We start from the raw sequence: 24,073 nt of genomic DNA, 5'->3' as shown, positions 1-24,073 counted from the left end.
CCCTCTAAGACCTCCCAAAACTGGTCATGTCAGCAGAGGTGAGGACAGTGCTGGAGAAGAATGTGGTGGTAGTTGTGGAACACCACTCTACAGGCTTTTACAAGTACCTCAGGGTGAGGATGTTGACTTGTGGCAAGAGACCAGTCATTGACCTTTCCTTATAGAATGAGCTTGTTCAATTCAAATTAAATAAAATCATTTAGTGTTGGATTCCATCAAAGAGAGTGACTTTATGCACTCGGTGGATCCGAAGGATGCGTATTTTCACGTCCCCATGCTTTGAACAGACAGCAGCCCTACAGGTGTTCACACAAGTGTTTACCATGGTATTTGCCCGGCCCACTTGCAAGGGATATGATTTTGAGTTGCTTGATAATTGGCTAGTTGACCTTCAAATAGGTATTATTATGATAGTGTTTGAATCATAGTTTAATATATTGATGCATTATATGTGTTGGTAATGTTTACTCCATGTTTGTTGTTTGTCATAACCATTAGAATTTTTTTATTTTGCTTTTCTTGTGATTTGTAATTGCAAATATTTTCTATAGCCTATCTCATAATTTTTCTTAAATGTTTTTTAATATTAACATTTACTGATGAGTGTGCCAAATTATAGTTCTTGTTTTGATGGAGTTCATCCCATCATGATAAAATACCAATTTTGTCCTTGTTTGTCATAAGAGAGCATTTTTTTGTTACTAATTTTTAAGTGTGCATAAATATATCACATAAAGATATTGAATATGTTAAATTTTGAATATATTATGTTGTACAGTGCAGCTAAATTATCTGAAGCAAAACACTGCCAAGCTTAATTGTTGACTACTTAGAAAATCAGAACTCACAGCTATCATGGATTATAAGATGAGGTTTGGTTTTTGGGGAAAAGTTGAGGTCAGATATTACACATAGTCGAATATTACACAATTATGTATGGTATTTGATGTTTTAAAGAGATAATGAGGTGGTTAGCTGTCGTTGAGAAGTATCCATTATCTTGACATTTCTTTTATCTGGGACTTCTTAGGTCCCAGGGAGTTCAGATTAGTGTAGGTCAATCTTTGTTTGGAATTACATAGTACATTGCTTTCATCATAGGTTTTTATTTACTTATTAGCAATACATTTTGTTTATTTCTTTCAGTGCTTGTTGAAAGAGTATTTCGTATTGGATCTGCAGCTACAGACGAGGCACTTGAGGAAGAACTTCTGAAATTTCTTGCCCCTGTTATTTTGAAGTTAGCTTCACCTCATGAACCTGTGCGGAAAAAGGTGAATAATTTCTTCACATTGATCAACAAATGGAAGAATGCAGTAATTGAAAGTTATCTGAATATTTGAGAAACTTTCATGTAATTTTATTTGAATTGCAATATCACTTGTCTATTATGGTTTATTAGTAAAGTTTTCCTTTAAAAGGTGATGGAATTATTGATTCATGTCAATCGAAGAGTCAAGGACCATGAGAGTATTCAGCTCCCTGTAGAGGCTTTGTTAGCTCAGTATCAGAACCCAAGTGCTACTGCTTTTGTAACAGTAAGTAAAATTTACTTTTAATCAGGTTGAGGATTAGTTATGTGTTTTTTATTAAATATAACATCTTGGAAAAATGCTGCCATATATATTCTGTATATGTGAAAATTGGAATGAATTATGTAATGTTTGTTTTTAATATTTATCATTCTGTCCATACAGAATTTCTCCATTATCTACATCAGAATGGGATATCCACGCCTGGACCTCAACAAGCAAATTGAACTTTTACCATCAATGCTTAACAGTATGGAGGGAAAACCGTCTCAACACCAAGACAGGTAAAGGCTTTTAATATGTATTCATCATTTAATTTTGTGTTGGTTTCAATATACTGTCATTTTTTAAAGGTTACTTGAAATATTCTAATTTACAGAATTTGGCTTTTTCTTAGTTATTTAATCTCATAATTTGTATACCAGGAGTTATAGTGCTGCTGTAAAGTTCAAGCTGTCTGTAGGTGAAAGGTATATGTATTAATTGTCAGCATTAGTATTTTCAATGTTTTTGTGATTTTCCTCATTACACACTTGGTAGTCATATATACAACCCCAATCATATTTAACTTGCTCTCTGGAAGTAGGAAAGGTGGCCTTATATCCTGTGCAAGAGCTCAAGAAGTCTGAGAAATTTATTTATCCTTATTGTTTAGGAGACACTAAATGTTTACCCATGACGAGTGAGAGGCAGACCACCTTCTCCCACTGTAGGATCCATTCTCAGTGATAAAATACCTTGTTGAATTCATCTGGCTTCATCATAGAATGTTTATAGTCGATGTTGAAGTTGTAAGAAGGGTGAGAGGACTCAAACTGATGTCATTTTATAAACATTTCTCTTTTCCATCATTATCTCAATCTCTTCCGTATTTGATCAGTTTTCTTCCATGTTGTTGCCAAACCTTCCAACTTCCTCTTCAAAGATTTGATTGTCAAGAAATTGCTGGGATTGGAATTATTTTCAAAGCCAGTAGTAGTTGTGATGGTTTTGTCAACCACCCAATAATGGTTGAACCTGAGGTTTCAGTATGCTAGTCATATTGATATCTCAAGGGTAAAGACTGTCTTATGGAACTGACCCATGGATTCCAGTGGTGGGCTGATTTCTTGGGATAGGACTCTTGGGCTTAGAAGGAGGTTTTTGGATTGTTTGGTAGGCACTGAGGTAAATTTTATTTTGAAATTTGTATTTTCATACATTCAACTTACCTGTCAGATATATACATAGCTATCGACTCCGTCGTTCCCGACAGAATTTCAAATTTCGCGGCACTCGCTACAGGTAGGTCAGGTGATCTACCGCCCTGCTCTGGGTGGCAGGGCTAGGAACTATTCCCGTTTTCTAATCATAATCTCTCTGTCGCCGGCTGTATCAACATTGTTGTTACTTCCTCCTGACTAGAATTCGTTTTTCGCAAAGCTTTTGATCATCTCTCGCTGATATTTGGTGACGTACTTGGATCGTTGTTTGGCATTCGCTATCGTGGACTGTTTTTTGGACTTGGTTTTTGGAATTTGTGAATATGTCTGATTCTAGTGTTAGTTTCAGAGTGTGTGTGAATGAGGGCTGTAAGGTGAGGATTCCGAAAGCTTCGGTAGATCCTCACACTAGTTGTAGGGGGTGTAGAATGGTTGAATGTTCGATTGAGAAGTACGTGTAATGAGTGTGAGAATCTGAATGCACAAGAGTGGAAGAATCTAACTTCTTACTTGAAGAAGTTAGAGAGAGATAGAGAGAGGAAGGCGGCTTATAAAACCCGCAGTATGTCTGCCTCTCATGATTTACTGTTCTAGCTCCGTAGCTTCTTCCTATGATGATAATAACCATTCTGTTTCAGCCCGTTCACATCTTGCTAATCCCTCTAGTTTCTGCTTCGAAATAGCAGAACTTAGAGCTTCCCTTCAGAAAATGCAGGAAAAAGTCGTCAGCATTGGAAGGTAAGGAAAGTGAATGTGGCAGTGATATTAGTGTCCCCCAGTGCTAACGTGTAGGGGGCGTCTGGTCGTCTCTGCGACGCTCCCAGGCCTAGACCTCTTCCAAGCTCCCTGGCCCGGAGGAGAAGGAAAGTCGAAAGCCGTACGGGGGTTGTGGAGAATCCCCAACGATCAGGCGTCCCTTCGGCAGAATCGATCGTATCGACTGCCAAAGACCGCTATAGGAAAAGCATCCTTCGAGAGTGCTTTTCGTCGTCGAGTTCGCCTTCGCCGAGAAGAGGATGGAAGGAGTCGAATCTTTCCCGTCCTTTGAAGAGGAGTAAGAAAGAGCACGAGCTCAATTCGAGTCCCGAGCGCTTCTCAGAAGGAGGAGCACCTTCGGTAATAAAGAGGGCGAGAATACAGTCAGACTCTGGGTCTGGAAGAGATCCTAGAGCGCCTTCCAGATCTCCCTACCTCCTAATGCGGAAGATTCCTCAACCAAGAAATTTTGAAGAATATGCAAGAGCAATTAGCCTTGTTAGTAGGAACTCGTTATAAGGAGCCTACTCGTAAGAAGGATGATAGGCTTCCTATTAAAAGATCTAAATACCTATCTCCTGCCAGGCGCGACGCATCCTTCAGGGGAGTTGTCGCACAGGCGGCCATCTCTGGGGGAGGCGGTGCGCTAGACAGGAGAGAGGTAAGAAAGGAAGCTACTCCTGTCAAGAGTAGGGCGCCAACCAGAAGCCAGACTCCGAGTAGGCGCAACGAGCCAGTACAAGATTCAAGATCTTCAATCAAGCGCCAAGAGTTACCTGAAGAGGAAGATCCTGTTAGGAGTAGAGCACTTGTGAGACGGAAAGCGCCTACTAAACATCAGACGCATGCTAAGGATCAAGAGTATTCGAACGGCGTACTCCTCACAAGACACCAGGAGTCGTCGGGCCTAGATACTTCCTGCCCAGGCGCCAGGAGTATTCTGAACTAAATACTCCTCCCAGGCGCCAGGAGTATTCGGAAGCTTATACTCCTCTCAGGCGCCAGGAGTACTCTGCACTTAATACTCCTCCCAGGCGCCAGGAATATTCGGAACTTAATTACCCTACCACACGCCAGGAGTATTCTGAACAAAATGCGCCTTCTAAAAGCCAGGAGTATTCGAGGCGCTTTGCGCCTGCCAGGCGCCAGGAGTATTCCAGGCGCGTTACTCCTCCCAGGCGCCAGGAGTATTCCGAAGCTTATACTCCTCCCAGGCGCCAGGAGTATTCGGAACTTAATACTCCTACTACGCGCCAGGAGTATCTGAACAAAATGCGCCTGATAAAAGCCAGGAGTATTCGAGGCGCTTTGCGCCTGCCAGGCGCCAGGAGTATTCCAGGGCGCGGTTACTCCTCCAGGCGCCAGAGTATTCCGAAGCTAATACTCTTCCCAGGCGCCAGGAGTACTCGGAACTTAATACTCCTACAACGCGCCAGGAGGATTCTAACAAAATGCGCCTACTGAAAGCCAGGAGTATTCGAGGCGCTTTGCGCCTGCCAGGCGCCAGGAGTATTCCAAGCACGTTACTCCTCCCAGGCGAGATACTCCTACTGTACACCAGGCGCATTCCTCGGAAGAGCCTGACACTCGTAAGAGAGTAAGAGAAGAGTCAGTAGAAAGAAGAGAACCTTCTCCTTCCGAGCCTATCAACCCAGAAGATGCCTCGGAGGACGAAATGAAGGAAGGATCTTCTAATTATAAAGTTCTTTCGTCCCTTTTGTTGGAGGAATATGGAGACTCTTTGACGCCAGCTGCTCCCCCTTCGCCACGCTCGCAGTTTTCAAGCACGAAAACACTCAAGTCTTCCTCTTTCCTTAAAATGAAGCCTGCCATTTCTATGAGGAGAGCTCTACAATCTCTTGACTCCTGGTTCAAGAAGAAGAAGGAGTTAGGAAGGACGGTCTTTTGTATGCCTCCCGCTAAACTTACAGGGAGGAGAGGAATTTGGTATGAAACGGGAGAGGATATGGGACTATCTCTGTCCGTTTCAGCTGAGTCAGACTTCTCGAGTTTGGTGGATCGTCGAGAAGGCACGCACTTGAATGCAGCGAAGGTTACATGGGGGCTTTCGGAAACGGATCACCTCATCAAGGGACTTTTTCATAATTTAGAAGTTTTTAACTTCTTAGATTGGTCCCTTGGGGTTCTGGCCAAGAAATCTCAAGAAAATGAACAACTCGACCCAGAAACCCTGAATTGCATCCTCGCCTGTATTGATAAGGCTGTTCAGGATGGATCGGCTGAGGTATGCTCCCTATATGGTGCAGGAGTTTTAAAGAAAAGGCGGTGCACAGTGCTTTCCTCACGAAGGCCGTCTCTCATTCACAGAGAGCCGCATTATTGTTTGCGCCTCTCTCTGAAAACCTTTTCCCTCACAGTTGGTGAAGGACATCGCGCATTCTCTGACGGAAAGGCCACCCAGGATCTCCTTAGACAATCCTCAAGGAAGAATAGGCCTGTGGCTAGTGAGGAAAAGAAAGTGGCTCGCCCAGCTCAGAAACAGCCCTTTCGAGGAGGTCTTCCAACTAGACCGATCGCCAGAAGGAAGTCAACGATAAGAGGGGCAGGTCTTCCTTCCGTTCCTTTAAGAAGGGAAGTGAAAATTCTGTCCTCCAGACACCCGTAGGAGCCAGGCTACATTATTTTGCGAAAGCCTGGGAAGACATAGGAGCCAACACTTGGACGATGTCGATTATCAAGAAGGGGTATCGCATCCCATTCAAGGACATTCCTCCCTTGACAACATCTCCGAGGAATTGTCCGCCAGATACAGGGACCCTATTCTGAGGGATACTCTTCGTCAGATGGTTGGAACAGATGTGGGACAAAAGAGCAATAGAACTTGTGCTGGATTGCAACTCCCCGGGGTTTTACAATCGCTTGTTTCTTGTAACAAAAGCCTCGGGGGGTGGGGGATGGAGACCGGTACTGGACGTAAGTGCGCTGAACAAATTCGTCGAACAACAGAAGTTCAGCATGGAAACGTCTGCCTCAGTCCTTGCAGCACTGCGGCAAGGGGATTGGATGGTGTCCTTAGACCTTCAGGACGCATACTTCCACATCCCGATCCACCATTCGTCGAGGAAGTACCTTCGATTTATGTTCGAAGGAAGAAATTATCAGTTCAGGGCCCTGTGTTTCGGCCTGTCCACGGCTCCTCAAGTCTTCACAGACGTGATGAAAAATGTAGCAAGGCACTTACATTTGAAAGGGATAAATGTCTCCCTGTACCTGGACGACTGGCTCATCAGAGCCAGGTCTCAAAAGCAGTGTTTGGAGGACCTGCGAACAACACTGGAATTGACAAAGTCTTTGGGATTGATCGTGAACCTCGAGAAGTCTCAGATGATCCCCAGCCAGAACGTGTTTATCTGGGGATTCAGATGGATTCTCGGGGTTTTCGAGTTTTTCCATCTCAAGAGAGAATAAAGAAAGGCTGTGCCACAGTATCGAACTTTCTAGGGAAGGAGCGCACTTCAGCGAGGGAATGGCTGAGCCTTCTGGGAACCCTTTCCTCGCTCGAACAGTTCTTTCTCCTAGGAAGATTACATCTTCGACCGCTTCAGTTCTTCCTAAGAAGAAGTTGGAGTTGGAAGATGGTCAGCTCTCGGACACGTTTCCAATCTCGGAAGAGATAAAACATCATTGAAGTGGTGGTTGGTTCCATTAAAGGAAAACAAAGGAGTGTCCCTGCAAGTACGGAACCCAAGCCTGACATTGTTTTCAGACGCCTCGGAGGCGGGCTGGGGTGCAACATTGGGACCCAGAGGAAGTGTCAGGCACCTGGTCGGCAGAACAGGTGTCATGGCACATAAATTGCAAAGAGCTCTTAGCGATTCACCTTGCACTAAAGAGCTTCGAACACTTAGTCAGAGGAAAAGTCGTGCAGATAAATTCAGACAATACGACAGCTCTGGCTTATGTCAAAAGAAAAGGAGGGACGCACTCTTTTGCTCTGTACGAGCTGGCACGGGATCTACTGATTGGGTGCGAACCAAAGGAAGGTAATTCTCCTAACAAGGTTTGTTCAAGGGGAGAGGAATGTGAGAGCGGACAGATTGAGCAGGAGACTCCAGGTCCTTCCCTACAGAGTGGACACTCCACTCAGAAGTCTGTCAGAGCCTTTGGCTCCTTTGGGGGAAGCCTCAAATAGATCTTTTCGCCACGTTCCTCTCCAAAAGGATAGATACATTTTGTGCCCTGGTGGAGGATCCCGGGCTTATGCAACAGACGCCTTTCTCCTGGACTGGTCAGGAATAGACGTTTACGCTTTTCCCCCGTTCAAGATACTGGGGGAAGTAGTCAGAAAATTCGTGGCATCCGAAGGAACCAAGATGACTCTGATCGCTCCGTATTGGCCAGCTCAAATTTGGTTCACAGAGGTGATGGAATGGACAGTGGACTTCCCCAGATCTCTTCCAAAACAGAATAGATCTGCTCAAACAACCCCACTTCGAGAGGTTACCAATCAAAATCTACCCGCTCTTGCTCTGACTGCCTTTCGACTATCGAAAGACTTGTCAGAGCGAGAGGGTTTTCTCGCCAGGCAGCAAACGCAATTGCTAGAGCCCGCAGATCATCTACGAGGCGAGTGTACCAATCGAAGTGGGAAGTTTTCAGAAACTGGTGTAGGTCGAAGAAGCTGTCCTCTTCCAGTACCTCTGTGACCGAAATTGCAGATTTCCTTCTGTTTCTTAGACAAAAGTCGCATCTCTCAGTACCAACTATTAAGGGGTACAGGAGTATGCTCTCAGCAGTCTTTAGAAACAGAGGATTAGATCTAACGAATGATAAGGATTTTGCACGGACCTCATTCGTTCATTCGAAACATCTAAATCACTTGTACCTAAGGTTCCAAGCTGGAACTTAGATGTGGTTCTTAAATTTCTTTCATCAGATGAATTCGAACCACTTCACACTGCTTCGTTCCGTAATATCACTAGAAATGTGTTGTTTCTGATCTCTCTTGCAACGGCAAAAAGAATCAGTGAGTTGCACGCCCTTGAATCAAGAGTTGGCTTCAAAGGAGACTCCGCAATTTGTTCATTTCAGTCACTTTTTCTGGCTAAAAATGAAAACCCTTCGAATCCCTGGCCCAGGAGCTTCGAAGTGAAAGGACTTTCTAGTTTGGTGGGCAGAGAGGCAGAAAGATCCCTTTGCCCAGTTAGAGCTCTAAAATTTTATCTGGACAGGAAGAAGCAGTTGGGGGTTCGCAGAAAGGTCTTTGGTGCTCAGTGAAAGACCCCAAGAGAGCAATGTCCAAGAACGCTTTAGCCTTCTTTGTTAGAAGTGTTATCACGGAAGCTCATAAGAAGTGTCCAGATGATTCTTTTAATCTTCTAGAGTGGGAGCCCACGAAGTTAGAGCAATCGCAACTTCGGTGGCGTTCCAAAGAAATATGTCACTAAAGAACATTTTGGACACAATTATTGGAGATGCAACTCTGTGTTTGCATCCCATTATTTAAAAGACGTGCGAGTTACGTATGATAAATGTTTTTCGTTAGGTCCGTTTGTGTCAGCACAAACGGTTCTGGGTAAAGGAGAAAGCACCAATCCTTAAAATTATGTACGTAACCCTCTTGTCGGATGTGTTCTCGGGTTTTCGGTGTATGGGAGTGTCAGTAGTCACACAGGCGGCCTTCACATTCTCTTCATTTTGAAAATCGAGTGACATCTGACTATTAGAGGGGTACAAAAATTTTGTTATTTTTGTATGTATGAGTTTCGAGTTTGTGGTTGTTTGCAAAGAGTTTGGGGATAACTCTAGGCAATCTTAGAACTAACACGGGTTAGGATCGGTGATCGGGATTGGTTGTGTGCTCCTTAAATTAGTGCGTGTTGTCATATAAGCGGATGTGCTCCCATTGACAAACGCCAGTTAGGATTCTGTCGAGTAAGTGGAAGAGACCCCATCGACAGATCCACAAGAACTCTTGGCCACAGATCACTATCTCGCTAAGGCTCTTGAGATGAAGCAGACTCCTGGGCAGTAGCCACGAAGTCTTCCATCTAAAAAGGTAGGAACTAAGGTTTATTAATACCTACAACATATGTTGTTTACCTGTCTAGTCAGTTAGTTAGCTGTCTCTTGCCCTCCACCAAAGGGTGTCAATCAGCTATGTATATATCTGACAGGTAAGTTGAATGTATGAAAATGACATTGTTATGATACAATAAAGTTTCATACATACTTACCTGGCAGTATATACAATTGAAGACCCACCCAGCCTCCCCGCAGGAGACAGGTGGAAGAGAGATTATGATTAGAAAACGGGAATAGTTCCTAGCCCTGCCACCCAGAGCAGGGCGGTAGATCACCTGACCTACCTGTAGCGAGTGCCGCGAAATTTGAAATTCTGTCGGGAACGACGGAGTCGATAGCTATGTATATATCTGCCAGGTAAGTATGTATGAAACTTTATTGTATCATAACAATGTCATTTTAATAAAACTTACCAAACCTTCATCTAGCTGAATACTGCAATGATAGGGATTGAGGCTAGTGATCCCTTGTAATTATATCATAAAAACCAAAGAACCCGACTAACTGGAAAAAACTAAAGTAAATTATTATTCAGAAAATTATAGTATGTAGTGTTTTTTAAATGTTTATAATTTTGTTTTACATTTCCAGTTTGTTATATCTTATGATGCCAGTTTTTGGTCTCATGAAGATTCCAGAAAGTGCTGAGAAGAGAGCTTCATTGTTTGGTCTCCGTGAACGTCCTGGGATTACAAAATTGCTCTTAGATTTTATGCTGGATGTTTTATTGCTACCTTATGGGTAAGAATTTACTGTACAGTAAAATAAATTAGTTGAATGTGTTGACTGCTATAGTTATTCTTGCTTTTGTTAGAACTTTGCGGATTGATTATTAGATTACCTTTTAAATATAATGTTATCTCACATAAAGTGCAACAAGACATTTTATTTCTCTTTAACAGAGCCATGCCATTGTCAAACCAAAGACCAGTTGAAGCCTCTGAAGATAATGCAGAAGGCCCTCCTGTTCCCGGTGTTCCAGCAGGAATGAATATTAGTGGGTTTAAGAGAGTGATGGGTGACAATCCACCCAAACCTGAAGAGTTGGAAAAACTTAAAGTTTCCATAATTAAATTTTTGAGTGCTGATGTACTACTTCCATCATCCGTAGTTCTTCATTTGATTGTTGGGGCAGCAGACACTAGGTTTTCTGTTGCTAATGCAGCCGATTTACATCTAAGGAGAATGGAGAGTGTGATTGAGTGGAATACAAGTTCTGTTATTGCACCTATATATGTTCTTTTCCTTGGAACATTGATGCCTAAAGATCGAACACCAGCTGACAAATTCAAGAACCCTGCTAATACCCGTATTCGCTTAAAGCTAATGCCTTTTTTGCTTAAATCTAAAGAGGCCTGCAATTATGCACCATTGGCATTGAAAGTTTTCTTTGAATGCCTTTGGGGTCAGAATTCAAATGCCAAACTGAAACAACAGGGTGTTTCTTTCTTGCATCATATAGCATTTAATGCTGACAAGGATAAACTGGCACCAGTTGGAAGCGTTTTGTTTGGTGGAGTGGTGAAGGTCATTGAAGAGGAAAAGTCTGACCCAAAACTTCGATCCTTAGCATATGGAGCACTTGCTAAGTTATCTGTAAAACTTCCAAATCTTTTGCTTTCTCATCCTTCACAACTGCATTATCTTCAGACACTTATGAATGCTTTGACGCAAGAGGAAGGAGATGTCTTATTGGCAGTACAGGAAGCACTTTCCATGGTAGCTCCTGTTTGCAAGGCATTAGAAGAGTCAAGTCAAGATCAGCTATGTATCTTGTTGTCAGATCACATCCTTCATCACAATCCTCAACTAAGACGTACTGCTGTCCACTATGCTGCGTCTGTATTCCCTCCAGATCATGTTCCATCTCGTTTCATCCTTATGGTGGCAACAGGTGACAAGTAAGTACAATACATTGTTTGTGAACATTTTTTATCTATTAATCAAACATTTATAAATATGGTATATATTTATAAATTGCAGTTTTAGTAAGAGACTATATTTCAATCTTTTCATGTGCAGCCAAGACGATATCCGACTTGAATCACGCCGGCAGTTGTATAAAGCAGCAAAAGAAGCCAAAGATGGTAGTAAAATATTCCAAACTCCACCATTCTCAGCAGTGGTAGAATATGTTTTAAAGAGGGTTGACTCTCTGCCAAGAAGTAAATGGCATGATGTGGCAAATCAACCAATACCATTTCCACTTGCTGTCATGGAACAGGTGAGAATTTTGATTTCAAGCCAAGGTCATTTCTTTTATAGGAAGAGAATTATTGATAATATAATAATAATATATTGTATTTTATCTAAGTCTTATTATTGCTGCATTTCCAGGAGGAAAGTTAAAGTATGGACAGCCTAAATAAACTGTTCTTGGAACCTATTGGTTAACTACGTTTTTCATAGTATTGTATAGTATCAGTGTATAGTGGAGGTTTAGACATTTGGTATTTGATTCTTGGGAAAACTGGTGTAATTGGCAGATTTCAGAAATAATCTTAATTCTCTATAGCTTATTAGTGAGGATAATTTTAGATTCTCTGAACAATATTGGACGCTTCAAGCTCTTTGTTTCCATTTGGCTCACTAAAAGATATAGCCAGTCTATTTGGGTGAATAGTAGCATGGTGTTGATGCTTCACTCTTTCGTCGAGGCTCAGTAGATTCTACTGTTTTAGAAAGAGAGAAGTGAAGTGGATCTATCATTTTTATGGTGTTCAAAAGTCAGCTCTCATCCTCCATGATTGGAAATAGTGATATCAGTCTTAGAAACAAGTGTGCTCTGGTTGCTATTGTTATGACTGTATGTGCTTACATTTGTGTCAGTGGCTGTTCTGTCATTGGCAAACTTTAATCTTGTATGTTGTGAACATTGCGCTATATTTTGTTCCAGAATGGCTTTTCAAGGTAGTAAGCATACTAGAAAAAATAAAGCAGGACTTGCAGGATATTGCCACTCCCTTAGAAATTGAATTATTAAGAAATCAGATTCTAGTTTTCTATAGGAAAGTGTTATAGAGGAGCACAAGATCATCTATATTTTATATCAAGTGCCAGAGAGAACAACTAATTATGGTTGTGGTTAAGGTATTTTGTACATGCAACTTCCCCGGCAGATATATACTTAGCTTATGTCTCTGACGTCCGACAGAAATTCAAATTTCGCGGCACACGCTGCAGGTAGGTCAGGTGATCTACCCCCCTGCCGCTGGGTGGCAGGAATAGGAACCATTCCCGTTCTAGAACCAGATTTTTCTCTGTCGCGGTAGTGTCAACATATGTTGTTGCTACCTCCTGACTTGATTTTCGTTTTTCATCGCCATCGATTCTTTCCGGCTGTCTTTTGCAGGGAAGTACTGGGTCTTTGGTTCGGCATACGCTTTTATTAACTTTTTAATGAAATTGGCTTCGAAAATTTCGAAGAATATATGACGTGTAACTACCGAAATTTTCGGTAGACACTCACATAGTTTGCAAGAAAGGGAAATATTAATATTTATTCATTAATACGTGTAATAAGTGTTAGAATTGATTGAGGAAATATACTGACTTCCTACTTTAGGGAGTCAGTAAAGCATGTAACTAGATACGTTTCTTTTAAAAGTTTTTTGGAAACTCGTACTAACGAGCAATTAGAGTATTAACAGTACTAGTAGTTGTTGCATCCTCATCACCCTTCTTACTTCGCAGAAACTTCAAATTCATAATTGCAATTTGAAGACAAGGATTGTGGCGCAAAATGCGAGCTATTGAAAGGTAAGAAGTGATTACTAGTGTTCCCCATTGCAGTGGAGGGTGCGTCTGATCGGCTGTCTCGCTCCCAGGCCTAGACCTCTTTCAAGCTCCCAAGCCCAGGGGAGAAGGAATGTCGAAAGCCGTAAGGAGGTTTCAGAGAATCCCCACCGGTCAGGCGTCCCCTCGGCAGGTTCTGTAGAGCGTCCCAGACTGCCAAGGATAGCCATTGAAAAGGCATCCTTAAAAAAGTGCGTCTCTTCATCTTACATCCGAAAAGACGAAGAATGTATATGTTTTGATGATCTAGCGCGTTCTCTGAAAAACTAAGAGAACACTGAGCAAGAGCCAGCCAGGAACTTAGGAAGCCGCGTTCCAGCAAGCTAGCGTGAGCCAACGTTCCAACAGCCAGCAGCGAGCCCGCGTTCCATAGAAAACAGACTAGCACGAGCCGCGTTCCTACAACCAAACGCGAGCCGCGTTCTAGCAACTGAGCGCGAGCTGCGTTCTAGAAAATTTTTCTTGGCGCAAGGCGCCTTCAAAGAGACGAAGCGCCAGCCTGGCGCAAATTGCGCCAGAAAAACAGACGGCTAGAGCAAGGAGCCTTATAGTGCAGTGGCAATCAGAACGATCCTTCCATTGAACGTTTCCGGGCAAGAGGCTCTTTCAAAAAGGGGTCTCGTAGGTGCTCGGAACTATCAGGGCGCACGGGACCTTCCACGCAAGCGAACGTTCCAGGAGCGAGTCTCCTTTCTCGTGCGGAACATTTCAGGCGCGCGGAACTATCCAGGCGCTAGGCGCAAGGAGCCAGGCGCCAGAATATTCCAAATCTTCTTATGAGAGAGAGGTCAGTCGCGAGGCTCCTCTTTGAGTTTTTAACTTGAGCAACTTTCCCCTGGCAAAGGTGCAAGATGTCGCACAGGCGGCCGTCGCGTTTGTCAGAAGGATTCTGACACTAAGAGAAGCCATTTTTTCATTATTCAGAAGACTCCTGTGTTTGGCAGTTCCTCTCAATGCGGACTCTCTCCTTCATTCATGCTCTTCCCTCGTTATGAAGAGGCAAGAGCTTTGGGAGTTTTTCTTATAAGAATCTCATCGACGTTTGGGTATGATGGCGGATAGGAAATATCTACTTCCTTCCGTAAACCCTACAGATGAATAGGAATTCTGTCTCTTCCGCGATTTATGAGGAAATCACGAAGATTTAAAGAGTTCCTGGATTAACTTCCTTCCTTAAGGAGATATATACTCTTTCTAATCATTCTATTAACGAAAAGAACGAAGACAGTAAAAATTTTTCCTTTCTCTATCTGCCTCGGCAGGGAAAGAAGGTAGTAGAGTATCTGCTGTATGAGAATACGATACGGCAAATCACACATACCGTAGTTACTTCTTTGCAGAGCAACTCAATTACCAGTATCCTTCCAGGAATTTCCTAGGAAGGACTACGCTTAAAGGGATTGTTAAGACAACACCTACTTGGCTTCTAGATTTATCGAAGTCTTGTTTCGCTTAAATATGCATGAATAAGAACTTCCTGAAGTTCGATTATAATTTTATAAGATTCCTTTATTTAATGGAGTAGCTGGCAACTCTGGAAGAGTAAAGCCAGACGGCTAACGGAGACTGCTATCGCGCCTTAGAGACCAACGCAGTAACATGTAGGTGTCGGTCATGAGTGGTTGGATACATGTCTCTCTCCTGCGGGATGGAATAACTAACCGTGTCTCTCCCCTACAATCGCGGTTTTAGCCTCGGATTGAGGGGATAGTTGAGCAAACATAAATAAAATATTGTCTGCCTTTTGCTAAGAAGCTTTCAATAAGAAAGATATTACAACATTTCAATGCTGTTTACCGTAGGTAACATTATTAAAGGATTCTAACGCAGCGGAACTCTATATTATATGATGCTCTCATGCCTACGAAAGCATGGCTTATTAGAGTACATGCTTAGTGAGAAGATGAATGTAGTAGAGAATTCACTTTAATACTACGGTATGGTCAAGTCTTATGCACATACCGAGGTTAACTACAGAATTCCTAGTATCCTTACAAAGGTTTCCTAGATTAATGCTGTTTACCACAATGTGACAGTATTATAAAGGATTCTAATACGGCAGAGCACGATATATTATAATTCTCTCATCCTTTCGAGAAACGCACACAACCTTTTTAGAATCGGATATTGCTCAAGAGAAGATGGGTGAGTCGGATGGGAAACATTCTCTTAGTGGCAGAAGTTGTTTCCCTGAATGGACTATACTACGTATATAAAAGTTTTTTCCTACTAAGAACGGAATTAACACGTGAAGGATGTCGGGTACCATAAGGGCACAGATGTTCTGGCACATAACCTTAAAAGAACTAGAAAGAAGCGCCAGCCTGGCGCAAGTTGCGTCAGAAGCGCCAGCCTGGCGCAAATTGCGCCAGAAGCGCCAGCCTGGCGCAATGCGCCAGAAGCACCATCCAAGATATTTTCTCGTTTTAGCGAGTTATTAACTAAGAGTCCAGTAGTGTTGTTTGGTGTTTGCTTCTCACCTCGGTGGTCGCGGGTTCGATTCTCGGCCATTCCATTGAGGAGTGAGAGATGTGGATTTCTGGTGATAGAAGTTCACTCTCGACGTGGTTCGGAAGTCACGTAAAAACACCATACAAACAAACAAACAAACAAACAAACCAGTAGCCTCTCGGAGGCTCGGTAACGGCAAGATTCGTTCCTGATTTCGTTACCCATTTAATCGGAAAGGGGTCGCTTACAAGGAATGATGAAATGATTTTTTTTAATCACTTAGGCCAATTCCACGACACTCTCATATCGCAAAGAGCATCGAGAATCTCTTTTTTCGCCCCTGTTCGCGTTAACAAAAGAGAACCTATTTGGGAACAGACACGGAACGTAACGATCCTTAAAGGTTCGAGTGCAAGATTTTGCATGTCCGTGAGAACCTTCTCGATCGAAGATAATAACTGTTAACGTATGTCTAACATTTATTGAAAAGAGTTTTGAGAACCTGCGGAAAGTCTTCTTCATAGATCTCTTCGCAAGGTAGAAGACGAACAGGCTTCCTATAGACTGCTTCCTTTCCTCGAACCAAGAGAGGTAGCAATATACGACATCTTTAATTTAAAGAAGGGGAATAAACTTTAGTCTTTTTTCCCTAGTTATAAATTCTTAACAGATATTAAGATAAATGGGCGTCAAAGGAAGAGAGGATGAATGCCTCATTTTGGCCTTAGAGAGGTTGGATTCACAGAAGTCACGTTCTTCTCACAGCATGTTTCGTAAGGCTTTTCCAAGAGTATCTGGATATTCTATCAGAATCTATTATAAATAGACCTGAAAAACCTCTCCACTCTGAGTCTTTCCACATGCAGACTGACCAGAAGTGGACATGAATGAGAGGATTTTTCAAGGTAAATGACAATAGTCATGGCTAAGACATAGAATTGCTGCAGATCGTGCTAGATGGAATGAGGAAACTGTCCTCTTCCGATACCTCTGTGAACCACATAGCGAGGTTCTTTCTTCACTTTCAGAGGAAGAATCACCTAGGTATATATCTGCTATCAAAGAACGCAGTAAAAGGTTATACTCTGTCTCTACAAGGGGAATTAGAGATAACAGAAGATTAAGATCTTCGGGATCTTATACGATACCGCAATACGACAAAGAGTAGGATATCATGTACTTCGAATGGGATCTTTTTGTGGCCACAGATTCCGTGTTCCGACAAAATGGAACTGCTCCTCATCAAACTTCTTTGAGAAAGTTTATGAAGGAATTCTTTGTTTCTCTTAGCCCTAAACGACCAAGAAGACAAGTGAATTTTTTGTGGCATTGGAATCTCGCATCAGATTCAATGGAGACTCGGCAATGGGTTCTTGCCAGCATAGTATGTCTGGCAAAAGAACTAAAACCCTCTATTCCTGACGCAACGCTTTCAGATAGAAGTTCGTTGCCCAGGCAGGGTACTTACTTTTTCATCTACAGAAGAAGAGATGGGTTTAAACGTTTTGCCTACAGAGTCTTCGGGGTGCGATGAGGGCTCGAAATGCTTCCCAGAAGGTATTCAGAAGGATACAATAAGAGCTAGAAATCAGGGTTCCGCCCATTTCAGCTCGGAGTTCTCCTTCGACTTCCAGACTCCTTCCCTTCTTCGGGCAAGGATAGGGAAGATTCTGCAACGAGGAACCTCATCAACATGTAAGAAGGGATCTCGTTAGCAAAGGAAGTATTCACGAAGGATCCTCCTCGTAGGAAGACTCTTCTCTCTCGTATTGTTAGATATCCTGTCTCTACTGGATGAGCTGACTACCAATCACCTCCCCTTGCCAGGGGCCAAAAGATCAAAGGGGAAGAATTTCTTCCTCCCTTCTCCAGTCTCCTGATAGACTATGTGGTTGTTCAGGACTCTCGGACAATGTAGCGCCAGCCAGGCGCCAAATGCCAATACAGGCGAAAAACGCCAGAGGCGGACAGTTCCAAGGAACTCTGTCATGGTCGGATACTGAGAAGGAGCGGGCCTCCAACCTGGCGCAAATGCGCCAGAGGCGAACAAATCGGACAGATATAAGAGTGTCCGATGTGGACATCGCCAGACAGCCTAGAGACTCTTCCAAGCTCGAAGCTCCAGCAAGTGTGGAGGAGCCAAGCCAGGCGCGAGGCGCCAGCCAGGCTCTGGGAGCCAGCCAGGCTCTAGAAGCCAGCCAGGCGCCATCCAGGTGCCAGGCTCCTTCAAGGCTAGGCTCCAGTCAGGATTGAGGATCCATCCAGGCGCAAGGCTCCTTCCAGTAAAGAGAAACCTAAAGCTCTGTCATGTAAGAGGGCTAGTCCCCATTGATATGATACAGGTAAGGCTCTGCCATGTTAGTGGGTCAGCCCCCATTGGCACGATCCGAGAAGGCTCTGTCGTGTAAGCGGGCTAGCCCCCATTGACATGATCCAGAAGGGTTTGTCAGTCATAGGTCCCTATCTCGCTGAAACTCTTGAGGCATGCAGACTCATAGACAGTAATCATGAAGTCTTCTGCCAAGCTCCAGGCGCAAGGCGCCAGCCAGACGCAAGGCTCCAGCCAGGCGCGAGGCGCTAGCCAGGAGGGAGGAGCCAATCAGGCGCCAGCCAGGCGCGAGGCGCCATCCAGGCGCGAGGCTCCATCCAGGCGCGAGGCTCCAGCCAGGCTCTAGGCTCCATTCAGGCGCAAGGCTCCAGCCAGGCGCAAGGCTCCAGCCAGGCGCAAGGCGCTAGACAGGCGCTAGGCGCCTGCCAGGCACAAAGCGCTAGCCAGGCTCCAGGCTTCACCCAGAAGAGATCTATATCAAAGAATGCCCTGGCCTTCTTTGAGACAATGTGATCTCCTAAGCACTTGACAAGTGCATTGATGATTCCTTCAAACAGCTGAGAATTAAAAGCGCATGAAGTGCGAGCTTTTCTGAATTCTTGTTCTTTCCTTAAACAGTATGTCATAAGGACATATTAGCTGTCACATACGGGAGATGCAACTCTGTGTTGACTTCCCATATCCGAAGGATGTCAAGATAACCTACGAGAGATCCTTCTCTCTTGGTTGATATGTGTCTGCGGATACATTGCTGGGATAGGGAGCCGATACTGATTCTTAACTAGTGAGTTAAATTTTATTTAACGTCGTGTTTTTTCTTTGGGTTGTTTGAAAGGAGTTTGGGGATAACTCTTTTCAACTTAAGCACTAACCCTCGTGTTAGGATCAGGTGATCGGGATCGGTGTTGTGCTCCTTAATTATGCCACTAGGCATAGGCATATTGTCATGTAAGAGGCTCTGTCGAGTAAATGGATAAGACCCCATCGACAGACCCACAAGAACTCTTAGCCATAGGTCACATCCTCGCTGAGGCTCTTGAGGCAAAGCAGATTCCTAGGCATTAGCCATGGGATCTTCCGCCTGAACAAGTAGGAACCAAGGTTTTATTTTTTTTTATTACCTACAACGTATGTTGTTTACCTGTCTATTCAGTAAATAGTTGTCTCTTACCCACCACCAAGGGTGTCAATCAGCTAAGTATATATCTGCCGGGGAAGTTGCATGTACAAAAATGATATTGTTAGAATACAATAAAGTTTTGTACATACTTACCCGGCAGATATATACGATGAATGGCCCACCCAGCCTCCCCTCAGGAGACAGGTGGAAGAGAAAATCTGGTTCTAGAACGGGAATGGTTCCTATTCCTGCCACCCAGCGGCAGGGGGGTAGATCACCTGACCTACCTGCAGCGTGTGCCGCGAAATTCGAATTTCTGTCGGACGTCAGAGACATAAGCTAAGTATATATCTGCCGGGTAAGTATGTACAAAACTTTATTGTATTCTAACAATATCATATTTCAGCCACAACTCATCAGAAAGCTATGATAAAATTCAAGTTATCCAAGTTGGACTAAGTGCATTATCAGTGATTCACTCCATATTGCCAAAGGGAAGCCATTGTCGTACCAAGAAATGAAGATCTCGAGGCAGTAGGTCTCTTTGGATGGGTTACTGAGTAACTTTTGGGCTTACCAGAGAATCAGGTTATTAATATCGGTGACAAATGAAAGTATGTTAAGACTTAATTCTTGTCTGTTTGTGCCAGACTTCTAGCACACTTACAGCAGCAAAGATGCCTAGTACGTTGCTGCTTTCACTTTGAGTAATTGCAGAGTTCATGATGGAAGCTGTGGCCTGACAGTTTTTGGCAAGATGAGGATGGTGAGGAATTTGTGGGCTTTTATGACAGGATGAGACTAGTTTCATATAGATTAGGAGTTATTCTCAATTTAACAGCTCTTAAGTCTTGCAATACTGCAAAGTTTTTAGGGACATTTAAGCCAAGAGAGCAACATCTATTAAACAAGCTGCCATGGAGGATTATTTTAGAAGAGCTGCTAAAAGAGCTTATTTCCTCATTTGCCACTCTCATAACATTGTCTACAGCAACTCTTGATCCTCCTACATGGTCCATACAACTTAGCACCAATGCTAAGTCTCTTCTCCCTAGAGCTGAGCACTAAAGAAATTGATAGAGATTGAAGACTTGAGCAGTCTGATATTGATTTAGAGCTCCTAGAGCATTTTGTAGAGCTCTGCATTTTAACATATTCCATGTTGTAGCCTCTTCACCAAGCCACTTAGTACATATGTAGATAATAGAACTAGATGACAAGTTAAACTTATTTGTTATATTTTGAATTGTAACAGGTGGTTAAGTTATGGGATTATGAGTTTATATATTGTACAAGTATTTCAATAAGAAAATTTTGTGGTTGTAATGGTAGCATTGATGGCAGTAACATTTACTTGTATCAATACCATATTGTTGACTAACAAAAACTTTTTGGCACTAGTAGGATAGGGAATTTGGTAGTTGAGTGTTATGGTTATGTTTAGACGTTTTATTTTGATTAGAACACACTTTGGTCATATTAGTAGTGATGGTAGGAATATATTAGTCCATAATATATTTTGTTAGTCATCACAAAATATGTTAGGAACTAAGGTTTTTTAATGGAATTATTCTGATCGAGTTAACAGGTTCTGTCCCCAAGATATTGAATAATCAGTCTTAACCAAATTTGAATGTTTTAGCAGACAGAGAGCATTAATGTGGCATATGGTATATATTTTCTTGAAATTTGTTTGCACATAGATTTGTGACATTTTTATATGGAAAAGTTCTGTCATACCTTTTGGGAATATCTGGAGTTAGATCATTACAGTTTAAATTGTATCTTTGTCATGAGGGATTTAACTGCTGACCTGAGTATTTACTATGTTATTTTTGCAGTATTTTTACAGTATTTGGTAACAATTTATTTTGTTCAGTATGCAAGAGACATCCTATCCTGTACAATAGATTTAGAGACTAAATATTTGATTTTGATATTCCCAGATGCTGAAATACTTAGAGCACTGTTTAGCAGTTGAAGCTGGAATTTTGTCAATATCAGAAGAGGGCCTATTATGGTCCAATCCACCAGTTATTGGCCAGCTTGTGCACAAAATACTAGATGAACACAATTATAAGGTAGCATCTGGTGTGAAAGAAAAAGGTATTTGGATATGTTTAGTTTGCTCTTTTTCTAGTAACTTGATTCTTGTGTTAAAGTTAACAGTATTTGCGTACAGTGTCTTTTTGAATATATTGTACTTGTTCCATGTACCACTTAATACTTTTGCAGTATCTTATTATGAAGTAAGTGAGTCTTATTGCTACTCGTAGAATTGAAAAGTTGCTAGATAAATTTTGAAATTAGACAGATGAGTTAGTAGAGATTAAAAAGGAACTTATAACTACAAGAAACTTAAAACTACAGGACAGAGACAAATACACCTGGAGCCAAATGGATGCTGATAAGAACCTATTTTACTTCTTATAGTACAAGTTTTGCTTTTTGGCTCTGTTACCAGTTGATTGGTGTGGGAGTTTACTGTCCTCTTCAATCTTTTTTAGAACAGACATTTTTGAGAGATAGTTTCCTTGATAACTTTCTCATTTTAATTATACAACTTCCCCAGTTATTATATAGCTAAGAGTTTCATTTGCAGCTATATAATTACTGGGTAAGTATAATTAAAACTATTTTATCATAAAAATGTAATTTTCTTTATAATTTTCAATGTTTTTCACAAGTACCTGTATCATACTTTTACATAGAGAATGGAGACAGGCTAAAATAGCCCAAGTATGAAATACAGACTACCTTACATATGAACGAGTTACATTCCAAATGGCCATTTGTATCTTTAATTGTTTGCAAATTGGTTTCGTGCCTATTGAAGTAGTATATTCTTTGGTATAAAGTCAATAAAGTACTGTACATTTTTCATCCTACAACACAATACAGGCAGCCCCCAGTTAACGACTGGGGTTCCATTCCTTGGGGGCCTGACCCTAACCAAAAATCATCGCTAACCAAAATTCAAAAGTCTATAGGTGCCACAATTCCCCTTACATTGCCCTAGACTTGTTAACGATGCCTTAGACAGTGTAACAGCCAGATATTTTTAATGTCAGATTTGATGAACTTACTGGTAAATCTTGGCCTAGTATAAGAGAGAAAGAGAGAAAAAGTCACCTTCTTCAGACTGCTAATGTTTCCTCCATCATTGCTTAAATGCTACAGCTATAAACAACTGAATGATAACAGTTGTTTTGCTACAACAACCAATTCAAATCTGATAACAACAATGTTTTGCTTGCATTCCAGCCATCATACGATAGTAAGAAATTAATGTAGTTATGTTAATTAAGTAGAACAGGACTTTAGTATTTTTGCATTACAGTGTTCCACCCGTATTCGCTGGGGATGTGTACCAGACACCCTGTGAATAGTTAAAACCCTCGAAAAGTTACAACCACCACTAAAAATGCTTATAACTGCCTATCTTGAAAGTTCAGATACCTAATGTATACCTGAAATAACATCCTACTTCAAAAATACCTAATATTACTAACCTATTACTGTATTGATCTTTGATGTTATATTATTAATATAATTTCAAAATCATCTTAAAGATTTTACCATTAAAAATGTATACCTACAGCCAAATTTACAGAGAGAGGGAGAGAGAGAGACCATTGAATGGCAACATCATATATCTGACCATCAAGAGTGAAATTATGAATTATTCCTGAGACAGAGAGAGTAACTCCTAGACTCCAACTCCTTCCCCTCCGCCAATACGTATATCAAACTGTCATTTACTCCCCACCCTCCTTCCTCCAAGTGGATAAAAAGACTGGGAATCACTATTTTTTATTAATCTTATCAATATTTGAATAATTTATTTATATTGCAAAACAAATAAACATATGTAAGTAAGAGAGAGAGAGAGAGAGGTTATTGTTTAATCTCATTAAACTTAATATTATTTGAAAACTAGTACTGTATATTATTATTTCACCATAAAATGTAGTAATATACCTTAAAGTATTACTGTATACATAACTTCCATGCCAAACAGAGGGCGAGAGTTACCACTGTGACATGTGCAATCTCATGTGGCTAAGAGCTAGAGGAGAAGAGATCCTTAATTTAAAAGAAGATTGAAACATGGATAGATTATTGTATTTCTTTAAAATACTATCACATTTGAATTTTGAAATTAGTTATATTATTAATATTATTATTATTATTATTATTATTATTATGAGAGAGAGAGAGAGTTATCCGTATTTGAAAGAGTGAAATGGAAAGGGTATTGTAGTATTTCTTTAAAATACTATCACATATGATTTTTGTAATTATAGTTATATTATTATTATTATTTGAAAATATTAATAAACATATACATACATGTACCATAAAAATCTCATCTCAGTAAAGTGAGAGAGAGAGAGAGACACAACATACCCCCTCCCCTCCTGTCACATTACTTGATATATTTGACAGCTGTTGGTCCTCAGTTTGGTACCTGGACTTCGAAAGAAAGATGCATGAAGACTGGGATTTCCTTCATTCTTACATAATTTTTTAATTTATAAACTAAAATTCTACTAATTCACTATAGTATTTTCTTTAATGAATTGATATTATTGCTGTTTACATTAATATTGATATTTGAAAATTAGTAAATCATTTATTTATCATACAAAAAACATACATCTCTGAGAGAGAGAGAGAGAGAGAGAGAGAGAGAGAGAGAGAGAGAGAGAGAGAGAGAGAGTTATCCTTATTTTGAAACAGTGAAATGAAAAGATTATTGTCGAATTTCTGTAAAATACTATCACATATGATTTTTGTAATTACAATTATTATCATTTGAAAATATTAATAAACATATACA

General features: G+C 41.4%; 1 protein-coding gene across 1 annotated transcript in view; it reads left to right on the top strand.

Annotated features, from left to right (window-relative positions):
- Nucleotides 1-24,073, top strand: part of LOC135209765 (proteasome adapter and scaffold protein ECM29-like) — a 104,066-nt gene that overhangs the window by 194 nt on the left and 79,799 nt on the right. The window contains 8 exon segments of the mRNA XM_064242550.1: nt 10-113; nt 1,147-1,274; nt 1,422-1,538; nt 1,698-1,816; nt 10,127-10,276; nt 10,438-11,436; nt 11,558-11,759; nt 21,177-21,336. Coding sequence (XP_064098620.1) covers nt 10-113; nt 1,147-1,274; nt 1,422-1,538; nt 1,698-1,816; nt 10,127-10,276; nt 10,438-11,436; nt 11,558-11,759; nt 21,177-21,336 — 1,979 coding nt within the window.

Source organism: Macrobrachium nipponense, chromosome 38, assembly GCF_015104395.2.
Source record: "Macrobrachium nipponense isolate FS-2020 chromosome 38, ASM1510439v2, whole genome shotgun sequence".
Classification (NCBI taxonomy): Eukaryota; Metazoa; Arthropoda; class Malacostraca; order Decapoda; family Palaemonidae; genus Macrobrachium; species Macrobrachium nipponense.
Note: the sequence above shows the minus strand (reverse complement) of the source record. Positions and strands in the feature narration are given on the sequence as shown.